We start from the raw sequence: 16087 nt of genomic DNA, 5'->3' as shown, positions 1-16087 counted from the left end.
TAAACATTTGGGATTTGTAAGTCTCATGGGGGGGGGGTAGGACCACAGTACTTAGAGTATATATTATGAATAGAGATACCAATTGATATCAATAATAAAGCTTATCAGACGGAACGTTCCGCCACGAGCAGCTAAATGGTTAACAAAAACAGGCAGGCATGAGAGTGACAAATAAACCCTCTTCTATATTCTCTATATCTAACTCTATTCTATCTAACTCTATTCTATCTAACTAACAAAAAACGTGTAACTACAAAACCGCTGCATGGAGAGGGTTAACGCCTCCTATATATAATTCCACCCGTTTCACGACAACGAGATCAGACCCTGGAGGAGAACACGAGGAACGCGAGGCGACGGACACGAGGAAGGAGATCAGACCCTGGAGGAGAACACGAGGAACGAGATCAGACCCTGGAGGAGAACACGAGGAACGCGAGGCGACGGACACGAGGAAGGAGATCAGACCCTGGAGGAGAACACGAGGAACGAGATCAGACCCTGGAGGAGAACACGAGGAACGAGATCAGACCCTGGAGGAGAACACGAGGAACGAGATCAGACCCTGGAGGAGAACACGAGGAACGAGATCAGACCCTGGAGGAGAACACGAGGAACGAGATCAGACCCTGGAGGAGAACACGAGGAACGCGAGGCGACGGACACGCGTCGCGTCGCAGAGGAAACAGATCAAAGGATGACACAAGAACATGCTGTAGGAAACGGCATGAAAGACTTACAACAAGATGGGAAGAGATCTGTGAGCGTGCGTGTGCGTGTGCGTGTGCGTGTGCATGTGCGTGTGCGTGTGCGTGTGCGTGTGCCTTAACCCATTCTGACCGGGCACCCATTTTGGTGTTGGCATCATGTTATGCTTTAGCTATTGAAAAATAGCAGATCTACAAGCTCATATCGCGCCACCGAGTGGCGCGCTACGAGCTTGTAGGTCTGCTATTTTTGAAAATCGAAGAACGACTGACATTTTTCTAGAATCTGATCTCAGGTCAGAATGGGTTAATCAGACCAGTGTGTGTCCTAGTGGAAACCTCGTATGAATCTGATCTCAGGTCAGAATGGGTTAAGGATGCTGCTGTATGATACAGCTTGGTTACATGTAAACAGCCATGATGCATTGTGGGTTAATTCTCTTCTGTGTCTGCGATACAACGGGCAGCCATCACTCTATTATAAGCCATTATCTCCAAAACTGGTGGGTCAAACTGAACAACCAATATGTCCATTTTGAAGCTATATGATTCCATGATTTCATATGAAAAAAAAAAAAGAAATCAAAAGAAATCCAATGGCAGTCCCTCTGTCAAATATGGTCGGACGATGCTTCCTGCTATCTGTATCCAGGAAGAACCCAAGCGTTTAGGTTTTAAACAGTTTTAAACACATCATTTGTAACACTTTTTAAACGTGTCACAGTGTTTAGATTATAAACAGAAGAACATGTTTAATCGCCTGTAACACTTTTTAAACACATAAACGTGTTTAGTTTTAACAATCAAAGTCAGTCATATTATAGGTGTTTAGAATTTGAACACTAGACCGTGTTCTCGTGAGGTGTTTGAGTGAACTCGTGTTCTACTGTATTGTATGAATATTAATAAACACTTGGTGTTTTATTATTAAACACATGGTGTTTAGGTTTAAACGCGTCACATGTTCCAGGGATTTACAGTAGCTGTTGAGTTTCCCCACGTCTGTTTTACGTCTGTGCATCCACTACTGTATCTACTACTGTATCTACTACTGTATCCACTACTGTTTGTGTTCAACAATCTCCTGTGCAATTTGGTTTTGGGGCGAACTCAGCCCGAAGATGTCAATTAATGCGTGTGTGAACTGTGAACAGTTCTGGGTCCTTCTGGGGAGTGATCCGTGGAGGAAGGCGGGCGGGCAGGCAGCTGAGATAGAGCAGCAGACAAGATCTTAAAAGGAAGGTGCTGCTGTTCTAATGTTTTGACTAACAGTCGCAAATTCCCTTTAAATCCAGTCTGCTGGGTGTTGTGGTCCCGGTCCCCTGGAGGAGAGAGGAGAGGATTCTAACCCTTAGGCCGGTCTGGAGGAGGAGAGAGGAGAGGATTCTAACCCTTAGGCCGGTCTGGAGGAGGAGAGAGGAGAGGATTCTAACCCTTAGGCCGGTCTGGAGGAGGAGAGAGGAGAGGATTCTATCCCTTAGGCCGGTCTGGAGGAGGAGAGAGGAGAGGATTCTAACCCTTAGGCCGGTCTGGAGGAGGAGAGAGGAGAGGATTCTATCCCTTAGGCCGGTCTGGAGGAGGAGAGAGGAGAGGATTCTAACCCTTAGGCCGGTCTGGAGGAGGAGAGAGGAGAGGATTCTAACCCTTAGGCCGGTCTGGAGGAGGAGAGAGGAGAGGATTCTAACCCTTAGGCCGGTCTGGAGGAGGAGAGAGGAGAGGATTCTATCCCTTAGGCCGGTCTGGAGGAGGAGAGAGGAGAGGATTCTAACCCTTAGGCCGGTCTGGAGGAGGAGAGAGGAGAGGATTCTAACCCTTAGGCCGGTCCCCTGGAGGAGAGAGGAGAGGATTCTAACCCTTAGGCCGGTCCCCTGGAGGAGAGAGGAGAGGATTCTATCCCTTAGGCCGGTCCCCTGGAGGAGAGAGGAGAGGATTCTAACCCTTAGGCCGGTCCCCTGGAGGAGAGAGGAGAGGATTCTATCCCTTAGGCCGGTCTGGAGGAGGAGAGAGGAGAGGATTCTAACCCTTAGGCCAGTCTGGAGGAGGAGAGAGGAGAGGATTCTAACCCTTAGGCCGGTCTGGAGGAGGAGAGAGGAGAGGATTCTAACCCTTAGGCCGGTCTGGAGGAGGAGAGAGGAGAGGATTCTAACCCTTAGGCCGGTCTGGAGGAGGAGAGAGGAGAGGATTCTAACCCTTAGGCCGGTCTGGAGGAGGAGAGAGGAGAGGATTCTAACCCTTAGGCCGGTCTGGAGGAGGAGAGAGGAGAGGATTCTATCCCTTAGGCCGGTCTGGAGGAGGAGAGAGGAGAGGATTCTAACCCTTAGGCCGGTCTGGAGGAGGAGAGAGGAGAGGATTCTAACCCTTAGGCCGGTCTGGAGGAGGAGAGAGGAGAGGATTCTAACCCTTAGGCCGGTCCCCTGGAGGAGAGAGGAGAGGATTCTAACCCTTAGGCCGGTCCCCTGGAGGAGAGAGGAGAGGATTCTAACCCTTAGGCCGGTCTGGAGGAGGAGAGAGGAGAGGATTCTAACCCTTAGGCCGGTCCCCTGGAGGAGAGAGGAGAGGATTCTAACCCTTAGGCCGGTCTGGAGGAGGAGAGAGGAGAGGATTCTAACCCTTAGGCCGGTCTGGAGGAGAGAGAGGAGAGGATTCTAACCCTTAGGCCGGTCCCCTGGAGGAGAGAGGAGAGGATTCTAACCCTTAGGCCGGTCTGGAGGAGGAGAGAGGAGAGGATTCTAACCCTTAGGCCGGTCTGGAGGAGGAGAGAGGAGAGGATTCTAACCCTTAGGCCGGTCTGGAGGAGGAGAGAGGAGAGGATTCTAACCCTTAGGCCGGTCTGGAGGAGGAGAGAGGAGAGGATTCTAACCCTTAGGCCGGTCTGGAGGAGAGAGAGGAGAGGATTCTAACCCTTAGGCCGGTCCCCTGGAGGAGAGAGGAGAGGATTCTAACCCTTAGGATTACTTCATGTTTCTTTTTGTGAGACCAGGATTACTGCATGTTTTTTTGAGGGTATATACCCTAGGGGACACACGGGGAGAACATGCAAACTCCACTCAGAAAAGGCCCTTTCGCCAACCCCCGCCTCGGGTATGGGCACTGATGACGGAGGAGGAGGGAACACGCCCCCAGTGCCCACAGCGTCCCCTGCAGCGGGAATCGAACCCAGGACCGTCTAGCTGTGAGGACACATTCACAGAGAAACAACAACACACGACCTGCCCAGCGCGGAGAACACACGGTCAGCGGGTAAAGATCAGCTGTGAGAGTTACGCCATCGAAAACAGAACTCAGAAAACAACTCTAGTCTCTGTAATGTTTATGTCGTACCGTTACCGATAAACTAATCTAAAATAAAGGAATGTAAGTCCAGTGCATTCTGCCTATACTTCCGGTCCAGGACTTTGTCACTCTTTGCCAATAGAAGTCTCTGTAGGAGAGCCTCCATTGGACTGACGCCCCGTGAAGTGAACAGAGTTGTCGTAACTCTGCTGTACTCTATGGCTCTGGTCTAACCAATGTGTAGGCACATGAGGTTGTGCATGTGAGTGTGGCGAGCCTGAGCAGACTGTCGACCACATAATCACCACCTGTCCTCTGTACAGAGTCAGACCTCCTTCAGAGGCTGGCCTCTTCCACGTGGGACCAGAGACAATGGCGTGCGTGGCTTTCTGACACTGAGCTGGACATACAGTATGAGGACGATACACGACAGACATGAGGTTGTCAGTAATCCTTACGTTGACGATGGCCTCCTTGGTCTGGGCCATGTCGGAGATGACCCCGTCTGTGATGATGAGCAGCACGAAGTACTGGGAGCCGTCCTGCACTGCTGCTGCATACCTGTACACATGCACACACGCACGCACACACACACACACACACACACACACACACACACACACACATGCACGCACATGCATACACGCACGCACACACACACACACACACACACACACACACACACACACACATGCACGCACGCACACACGGACGCACACACACACAGAGAGAGAGAGGGAGACCCGTTAAATGCACACAGAATATAGCAGTGACTCATAAACAAGACATAACAAGGCCTGTTTACATCCCCATGTCAGCTGTTTAATTAATAACCTTTTGTCCTTGTTTCTCTGGTTTACAGTGTGCACTGTGTACTGTACTGTACTGTAATTCTGCAAACTGTTAATAAATATTTCAATCAATCAATCAATCAATGCTAAGTGGCTAAAGGCCTCATGCGTTCATATTGATACAGCTATCCGCAGCAACAGTCTTTGATCAGCAATAAACATGTAAAACATAAAGCCTTTTGTCCCGCTCTGTGAGGTTACATTAATTCACACCCCCTGTTCTCCCTTTTGAACAAAAAGAAAAAAAGAAAGACCCCCGGGCGTCTGTCTGTCACAGCAGAACACAATGTGCTTCGGCTTTTATCATAGGGTGACATTCTGTAATTATACCACGGAGGGCGCTATAAGCACCATCAGATCCTTTTATCAGGGTGACATTCTGTAATTACACCACGGAGGGCTATAATCCATTCTGAACGGGAACCCATTTCGGTGTTAGCATTATGTTGTGCTTTAGCTATTGAAAAAAAACAGCAGATCTACAAGCTCATAGCGCGCCACCGAGTGGCGCGCTACGAGCTTGTAGATCTGCTGTTTTTGAAAAAATCGAAGAACGGCTGACATTTTTAGAATCTGATCTCAGGTCAGAATGGATTATAATCAGACCAGTGTGTGTCCAGTGGAAACCTCGTATGAATCTGATCTCAGGTCAGAATGGGATAAGCACCATCAGATCCGGGAAGCGTCTTGATAGGAGTCACCAAATGACGAGCGACAGGGAGTCAAGTGGGTTTGGCTGGGCCGGGGTGGGGGGGGGGGGGGGGGGTGTGACGCCATAGCCCATTCAGGACGGGAACCCCTTTTGGTGTTTTAGGCATTATGTTATGCTTTAGCTATTTAAATATATATATATATATAGCAGATCTACAAGCTCATAGCGCTCTACATAGCGATCTACAAGTTCATAGCATGGCACCGAGTGTCGCGCTATGATGAGCTTGTAGGTCTGTTATTTTTGAAAAATATTGGAAAAAAATCTTCGAATATATATTGTTTCAGAGCAAATGTTTTTTTAAGTAAAATCTTTGCTTCTGGGGGGGGGGGGGGGGGGGGGGTCCCTGGAACAATATATTTTCAGATGGGGGTCCGTGGCCCGAATACAGATAATTCTTGGGGTCCTTGACGTGAAAATGGTTGAGCAGAGCACCACTGACATATAGAAACATGCGTTTTTCAGAAAACTGTCAGGATTTAGAATACTTTTTTTCTTTTTAGAAATGGGTCCAAATGGGTTATAGGCGATAAATTGAGACTGGCAAAGCGTGACCTTATAACCGTTTTGGTAAATGATGTGCAGACAGAGAGACAGAATGTGGAAATGGAGCCGGAACGTTTCTCTCAGAGTTACATTCAAGCTCAGGAGATGAATCCCCATGTTCACCGCACGCGCACACGCACGCACGCACACAGGCAGGCTTGCGCACGCACTCACACAGGCACGCACGCACGCACGCACGCACACAGGCAGGCTTGAGCACACACGCATGCACACAGGCAGGCTTGAGCACACACGCACGCACACAGGCAGGCTTGAGCACACACGCACGCACACAGGCAGGCTTGAGCACACACGCATGCACACAGGCAGGCTTGAGCACGCACGCACGCACACAGGCAGGCTTGAGCACGCACGCATGCACACAGGCAGGCAGGCTTGCGCACGCACACAGGCACGCACGCGTGCACGCACACAGGCAGGCTTGCGTACGCACGCAGACAGGCACGCACGCAGGCAGGCAGGCAGGCACGCACGCGCACGCACGCACTCACACACATTGTATGTCCAAAACCATTTACTCTGACTTAAGTACAATCCTGAGGTAGGCTATACGTTTTACTTTAATGGAGTCATTTACATTTTCTATACTTACTACAAACTTTAGTTATGAGTTACTTTGTAACCTTGCATACCTTGATTAGTTCATTTTGGGGCGGGAACCCCTTTTGGTGTTTTAAGCATTATGTAATAGCTTACTTTAGCTATAGAGAAAAATAGCAGATCTATTGAACTTTTGAAAATCCGTGAAAATGTAGTGCAAATCTTTGAATTATTCCTTCAGAGCCAACGTTTTTAACTCAAATGTCTGCTTCTGGGAGAGTTCCTATAAAACAACATATTTCCAGGTGGGGGTCGACGGCCAAATACAGATAATCTTGACATGGAAATGTTTGAGAATGACTGACATAGAAACATGTTTTTTTAAGGAAAGAAAACTTGTTAAAAACAACAACAACAGATTGTTGCCATCAGTACCATTAACCCATTCTGACCTGAGATCAGATTCATACGAGGTTTCCACTGGACACACACTGGTCTGATTAACCCATTCTGACCTGAGATCAGATTCTAAAAATGTCACAGTCGTTCTTCGATTTTTCAAAAATAGCAGACCTACAAGCTCGTAGCGCGCCACTCGGTGGCGCGCTATGAGCTTGTAGATCTGCTATTTTTCAATAGCTAAAGCACGACATGATGCCAACACCAAAATGGGTTCCCGTTCAGAATGGGTTAATACCATCAGTACCACCAGCATGAATCTGATCTCAGGTCAGTAGTCAGTACCTGGCTACGTGGTTGACCACGGGGGCGAAGTTGGTGGGTCCGTAGAGCTGGACGGTCTTCAGACTCTGGTGGTACGCCTCCAGGATGCCCTCGATGCCTTCGCAGTACGGGTTCTCCACGTTACCGTTCTGAAAATATACACATACACACGTTACAGTACGGGTTCTCTACGTTACCGTTCTGTAAATATACATATACACACGTTACAGTACGGGTTCTCTACGTTACCGTTCTGTAAATATACATATACACACGTTACAGTACGGGTTCTCCACGTTACCGTTCTGAAAATATACACATACACACGTTACAGTACGGGTTCTCTACGTTACCGTTCTGTAAATATACATATACACACGTTACAGTACGGGTTCTCTACGTTACCGTTCTGTAAATATACATATACACACGTTACAGTACGGGTTCTCTACGTTACCGTTCTGTAAATATACATATAAACACGTTACAGTACGGGTTCTCTACGTTACCGTTCTGTAAATATACATATACACACGTTACAGTACGGGTTCTCTACGTTACCGTTCTGTAAATATACATATACACACGTTACAGTACGGGTTCTCTACGTTACCGTTCTGTAAATATACATATACACACGTTACAGTACGGGTTCTCTACGTTACCGTTCTGAAAATATACATATACACACGTTACAGTACGGGTTCTCTACGTTACCGTTCTGAAAATATACATATACACACGTTACAGTACGGGTTCTCTACGTTACCGTTCTGTAAATATACATATACACACGTTACAGTACGGGTTCTCTACGTTACCGTTCTGTAAATATACATATACACACGTTACAGTACGGGTTCTCTACGTTACCGTTCTGAAAATATACATATACACACGTTACAGTACGGGTTCTCTACGTTACCGTTCTGTAAATATACATATAAACACGTTACAGTACGGGTTCTCTACGTTACCGTTCTGTAAATATACATATAAACACGTTACAGTACGGGTTCTCTACGTTACAGTTCTGTAAATATACATATAAACACGTTACAGTACGGGTTCTCTACGTTACCGTTCTGAAAATATACATATACACACGTTACAGTACGGGTTCTCTACGTTACCGTTCTGTAAATATACATATAAACACGTTACAGTACGGGTTCTCTACGTTACCGTTCTGAAAATATACATATACACACGTTACAGTACGGGTTCTCTACGTTACCGTTCTGTAAATATACACACGTTACAGTACGGGTTCTCTACGTTACCGTTCTGTAAATATACATATAAACACGTTACAGTACGGGTTCTCTACGTTACCGTTCTGTAAATATACATATACACACGTTACAGTACGGGTTCTCTACGTTACCGTTCTGTAAATATACATATACACACGTTACAGTACGGGTTCTCTACGTTACCGTTCTGTAAATATACATATAAACACGTTACAGTACGGGTTCTCTACGTTACCGTTCTGTAAATATACATATACACACGTTACAGTACGGGTTCTCTACGTTACCGTTCTGTAAATATACATATAAACACGTTACAGTACGGGTTCTCTACGTTACCGTTCTGTAAATATACATATACACACGTTACAGTACGGGTTCTCCACGTTACCGTTCTGTAAATATACATATAAACACGTTACAGTACGGGTTCTCTACGTTACCGTTCTGTAAATATACATATACACACGTTACAGTACGGGTTCTCTACGTTACCGTTCTGTAAATATACATATACACACGTTACAGTACGGGTTCTCTACGTTACCGTTCTGTAAATATACATATAAACACGTTACAGTACGGGTTCTCTACGTTACCGTTCTGTAAATATACATATAAACACGTTACAGTACGGGTTCTCTACGTTACCGTTCTGTAAATATACATATAAACACGTTACAGTACGGGTTCTCCACGTTACCGTTCTGTAAATATACATATACACACGTTACAGTACGGGTTCTCTACGTTACCGTTCTGTAAATATACATATAAACACGTTACAGTACGGGTTCTCTACGTTACCGTTCTGTAAATATACATATACACACGTTACAGTACGGGTTCTCTACGTTACCGTTCTGTAAATATACATATACACACGTTACAGTACGGGTTCTCTACGTTACCGTTCTGTAAATATACATATACACACGTTACAGTACGGGTTCTCTACGTTACCGTTCTGTAAATATACATATACACACGTTACAGTACGGGTTCTCTACGTTACCGTTCTGTAAATATACATATACACACGTTACAGTACGGGTTCTCTACGTTACCGTTCTGTAAATATACATATAAACACGTTACAGTACGGGTTCTCTACGTTACCGTTCTGTAAATATACATATAAACACGTTACAGTACGGGTTCTCTACGTTACCGTTCTGTAAATATACATATAAACACGTTACAGTACGGGTTCTCTACGTTACCGTTCTGTAAATATACATATACACACGTTACAGTACGGGTTCTCTACGTTACCGTTCTGTAAATATACATATAAACACGTTACAGTACGGGTTCTCTACGTTACCGTTCTGTAAATATACATATAAACACGTTACAGTACGGGTTCTCTACGTTACCGTTCTGTAAATATACATATAAACACGTTACAGTACGGGTTCTCTACGTTACCGTTCTGTAAATATACATATAAACACGTTACAGTACGGGTTCTCTACGTTACCGTTCTGTAAATATACATATACACACGTTACAGTACGGGTTCTCTACGTTACCGTTCTGTAAATATACATATAAACACGTTACAGTACGGGTTCTCTACGTTACCGTTCTGTAAATATACATATAAACACGTTACAGTACGGGTTCTCTACGTTACCGTTCTGTAAATATACATATAAACACGTTACAGTACGGGTTCTCTACGTTACCGTTCTGTAAATATACATATAAACACGTTACAGTACGGGTTCTCTACGTTACCGTTCTGTAAATATACATATAAACACGTTACAGTACGGGTTCTCTACGTTACCGTTCTGTAAATATACATATAAACACGTTACAGTACGGGTTCTCTACGTTACCGTTCTGTAAATATACATATACACACGTTACAGTACGGGTTCTCTACGTTACCGTTCTGAAAATATACATATACACACGTTACAGTACGGGTTCTCTACGTTACCGTTCTGTAAATATACATATAAACACGTTACAGTACGGGTTCTCTACGTTACCGTTCTGTAAATATACATATAAACACGTTACAGTACGGGTTCTCTACGTTACCGTTCTGTAAATATACATATAAACACGTTACAGTACGGGTTCTCTACGTTACCGTTCTGTAAATATACATATACACACGTTACAGTACGGGTTCTCTACGTTACCGTTCTGTAAATATACATATACACACGTTACAGTACGGGTTCTCTACGTTACCGTTCTGTAAATATACATATAAACACGTTACAGTACGGGTTCTCTACGTTACCGTTCTGTAAATATACATATACACACGTTACAGTACGGGTTCTCTACGTTACCGTTCTGTAAATATACATATAAACACGTTACAGTACGGGTTCTCTACGTTACCGTTCTGTAAATATACATATAAACACGTTACAGTACGGGTTCTCTACGTTACCGTTCTGTAAATATACACATACACACGTTACAGTACGGGTTCTCCACGTTACCGTTCTGTAAATATACATATACACACGTTACAGTACGGGTTCTCTACGTTACCGTTCTGTAAATATACATATACACACGTTACAGTACGGGTTCTCTACGTTACCGTTCTGTAAATATACATATAAACACGTTACAGTACGGGTTCTCTACGTTACCGTTCTGTAAATATACATATACACACGTTACAGTACGGGTTCTCTACGTTACCGTTCTGAAAATATACATATAAACACGTTACAGTACGGGTTCTCTACGTTACCGTTCTGTAAATATACATATAAACACGTTACAGTACGGGTTCTCTACGTTACCGTTCTGTAAATATACATATACACACGTTACAGTACGGGTTCTCTACGTTACCGTTCTGTAAATATACATATAAACACGTTACAGTACGGGTTCTCTACGTTACCGTTCTGTAAATATACATATACACACGTTACAGTACGGGTTCTCTACGTTACCGTTCTGTAAATATACATATAAACACGTTACAGTACGGGTTCTCTACGTTACCGTTATGTAAATATACATATAAACACGTTACAGTACGGGTTCTCTACGTTACCGTTCTGTAAATATACATATAAACACGTTACAGTACGGGTTCTCTACGTTACCGTTCTGTAAATATACATATAAACACGTTACAGTACGGGTTCTCTACGTTACCGTTCTGTAAATATACATATACACACGTTACAGTACGGGTTCTCTACGTTACCGTTCTGTAAATATACATATAAACACGTTACAGTACGGGTTCTCTACGTTACCGTTCTGTAAATATACATATACACACGTTACAGTACGGGTTCTCTACGTTACCGTTCTGTAAATATACATATAAACACGTTACAGTACGGGTTCTCTACGTTACCGTTCTGTAAATATACATATACACACGTTACAGTACGGGTTCTCTACGTTACCGTTCTGTAAATATACATATAAACACGTTACAGTACGGGTTCTCTACGTTACCGTTCTGTAAATATACATATACACACGTTACAGTACGGGTTCTCTACGTTACAGTTCTGTAAATATACATATAAACACGTTACAGTACGGGTTCTCCACGTTACCGTTCTGTAAATATACATATACACACGTTACAGTACGGGTTCTCTACGTTACCGTTCTGTAAATATACATATACACACGTTACAGTACGGGTTCTCTACGTTACCGTTCTGTAAATATACATATACACACGTTACAGTACGGGTTCTCTACGTTACCGTTCTGTAAATATACATATAAACACGTTACAGTACGGGTTCTCTACGTTACCGTTCTGTAAATATACATATAAACACGTTACAGTACGGGTTCTCTACGTTACCGTTCTGTAAATATACATATAAACACGTTACAGTACGGGTTCTCTACGTTACCGTTCTGTAAATATACATATACACACGTTACAGTACGGGTTCTCTACGTTACCGTTCTGTAAATATACATATACACACGTTACAGTACGGGTTCTCTACGTTACCGTTCTGTAAATATACATATAAACACGTTACAGTACGGGTTCTCCACGTTACCGTTCTGTAAATATACATATACACACGTTACAGTACGGGTTCTCTACGTTACAGTTCTGTAAATATACATATAAACACGTTACAGTACGGGTTCTCCACGTTACCGTTCTGTAAATATACATATACACACGTTACAGTACGGGTTCTCTACGTTACCGTTCTGTAAATATACATATACACACGTTACAGTACGGGTTCTCTACGTTACCGTTCTGTAAATATACATATACACACGTTACAGTACGGGTTCTCTACGTTACCGTTCTGTAAATATACATATACACACGTTACAGTACGGGTTCTCTACGTTACCGTTCTGTAAATATACATATAAACACGTTACAGTACGGGTTCTCTACGTTACCGTTCTGTAAATATACATATACACACGTTACAGTACGGGTTCTCTACGTTACCGTTCTGTAAATATACATATACACACGTTACAGTACGGGTTCTCTACGTTACCGTTCTGTAAATATACATATAAACACGTTACAGTACGGGTTCTCTACGTTACCGTTCTGTAAATATACATATAAACACGTTACAGTACGGGTTCTCTACGTTACCGTTCTGTAATATACATATACACACGTTACAGTACGGGTTCTCTACGTTACCGTGTTCTGTAAATATACATATAAACACGTTACAGTACGGGTTCTCTACGTTACCGTTCTGTAAATATACATATAAACACGTTACAGTACGGGTTCTCTACGTTACCGTTCTGTAAATATACATATAAACACGTTACAGTACGGGTTCTCTACGTTACCGTTCTGTAAATATACATATAAACACGTTACAGTACGGGTTCTCTACGTTACCGTTCTGTAAATATACATATAAACACGTTACAGTACGGGTTCTCTACGTTACCGTTCTGTAAATATACATATAAACACGTTACAGTACGGGTTCTCTACGTTACCGTTCTGTAAATATACATATACACACGTTACAGTACGGGTTCTCTACGTTACCGTTCTGTAAATATACATATAAACACGTTACAGTACGGGTTCTCTACGTTACCGTTCTGTAAATATACATATACACACGTTACAGTACGGGTTCTCTACGTTACCGTTCTGTAAATATACATATACACACGTTACAGTACGGGTTCTCTACGTTACCGTTCTGTAAATATACATATACACACGTTACAGTACGGGTTCTCTACGTTACCGTTCTGTAAATATACATATACACACGTTACAGTACGGGTTCTCTACGTTACCGTTCTGTAAATATACATATACACACGTTACAGTACGGGTTCTCTACGTTACCGTTCTGTAAATATACATATACACACGTTACAGTACGGGTTCTCTACGTTACCGTTCTGTAAATATACAATACACACGTTACAGTACGGGTTCTCCACGTTACCGTTCTGAAATATACATATACACACGTTACAGTACGGGTTCTCTACGTTACCGTTCTGTAAATATACACATACACACGTTACAGTACGGGTTCTCTACGTTACCGTTCTGAAAATATACATATACACACGTTACAGTACGGGTTCTCTACGTTACCGTTCTGTAAATATACATATAAACACGTTACAGTACGGGTTCTCCACGTTACCGTTCTGAAAATATACATATAAACACGTTACAGTACGGGTTCTCTACGTTACCGTTCTGTAAATATACATATAAACACGTTACAGTACGGGTTCTCCTACGTTACCGTTCTGTAAATATACATATAAACACGTTACAGTACGGGTTCTCTACGTTACCGTTCTGTAAATATACATATAAACACGTTACAGTACGGGTTCTCTACGTTACCGTTCTGTAAATATACATATAAACACGTTACAGTACGGGTTCTCCACGTTACCGTTCTGTAAATATACATATAAACACGTTACAGTACGGGTTCTCTACGTTACCGTTCTGTAAATATACATATAAACACGTTACAGTACGGGTTCTCTACGTTACCGTTCTGTAAATATACAGGGTTCTCTACGTTACCGTTCTGTAATATACATATAAACACGTTACAGTACGGGTTCTCTCACGTTACCGTTCTGTAAATATACATATACACACGTTACAGTACGGGTTCTCTACGTTACCGTTCTGTAAATATACATATACACACGTTACAGTACGGGTTCTCTACGTTACCGTTCTGTAAATATACATATACACACGTTACAGTACGGGTTCTCTACGTTACCGTTCTGTAAATATACATATAAACACGTTACAGTACGGGTTCTCTACGTTACCGTTCTGTAAATATACATATAAACACGTTACAGTACGGGTTCTCTACGTTACCGTTCTGTAAATATACATATAAACACGTTACAGTACGGGTTCTCTACGTTAACCGTTCTGTAAATATACATATAAACACGTTACAGTACGGGTTCTCTACGTTACCGTTCTGTAAATATACATATAAACACGTTACAGTACGGGTTCTCTACGTTACCGTTCTGTAAATATACATATAAACACGTTACAGTACGGGTTCTCCTACGTTACCGTTCTGTAAATATACATATACACACGTTACAGTACGGTTCTCTACGTTACCGTTCTGTAAATATACATATAAACACGTTACAGTACGGGTTCTCTACGTTACCGTTCTGTAAATATACATATAAACACGTTACAGTACGGGTTCTCTACGTTACCGTTCTGTAAATATACATATAAACACGTTACAGTACGGGTTCTCTACGTTACCGTTCTGTAAATATACATATAAACACGTTACAGTACGGGTTCTCTACGTTACCGTTCTGTAAATATACATATACACACGTTACAGTACGGGTTCTCTACGTTACCGTTCTGTAAATATACATATACACACGTTACAGTACGGGTTCTCTACGTTACCGTTCTGTAAATATACATATAAACACGTTACAAGTACGGGTTCTCTACGTTACCGTTCTGTAAATATACATATAAACACGTTACAGTACGGGTTCTCTACGTTACCGTTCTGTAAATATACATATACACACGTTACAGTACGGTTCTCTACGTTACCGTTCTGTAAATATACATATACACACGTTACAGTACGGGTTCTCTACGTTACCGTTCTGTAAATATACATATAAACACGTTACAGTACGGGTTCTCTACGTTACCGTTCTGTAAATATACATATAAACACGTTACAGTACGGGTTCTCTACGTTACCGTTCTGTAAATATACATATAAACACGTTACAGTACGGGTTCTCTACGTTACCGTTCTGTAAATATACATATAAACACGTTACAGTACGGGTTCTCTACGTTACCGTTCTGTAAATATACATATACACACGTTACAGTACGGGTTCTCTACGTTACCGTTATGTAAATATACATATAAACACGTTACAGTACGGGTTCTCTACGTTACCGTTCTGTAAATA

The 16087-nt window shown here is 42.9% G+C and overlaps 1 protein-coding gene across 1 annotated transcript in view; it reads right to left on the bottom strand.

Moving 5' to 3' along the window:
• Positions 1-326: 326 nt before the first annotated feature.
• Positions 327-16087, bottom strand: part of LOC308312131 (copine-5-like) — a gene marked incomplete at both ends in the record, with an annotated part of 43454 nt that continues 27693 nt past the window's right edge. Inside the window, 4 exons of the mRNA XM_080794523.1 lie at positions 327-469; positions 565-597; positions 4439-4541; positions 7395-7522. Coding sequence (XP_080650649.1) covers positions 327-469; positions 565-597; positions 4439-4541; positions 7395-7522 — 407 coding nt within the window. The remainder of the gene's footprint in view (positions 470-564; positions 598-4438; positions 4542-7394; positions 7523-16087) is intronic.

The sequence above is a fragment of the Protomyctophum bolini genome (genome assembly GCF_963924005.1).
Source record: "Protomyctophum bolini genome assembly, contig: SCAFFOLD_521, whole genome shotgun sequence".
In the NCBI taxonomy this organism is placed as follows: domain Eukaryota; kingdom Metazoa; phylum Chordata; class Actinopteri; order Myctophiformes; family Myctophidae; genus Protomyctophum; species Protomyctophum bolini.
Note: the sequence above shows the minus strand (reverse complement) of the source record. Positions and strands in the feature narration are given on the sequence as shown.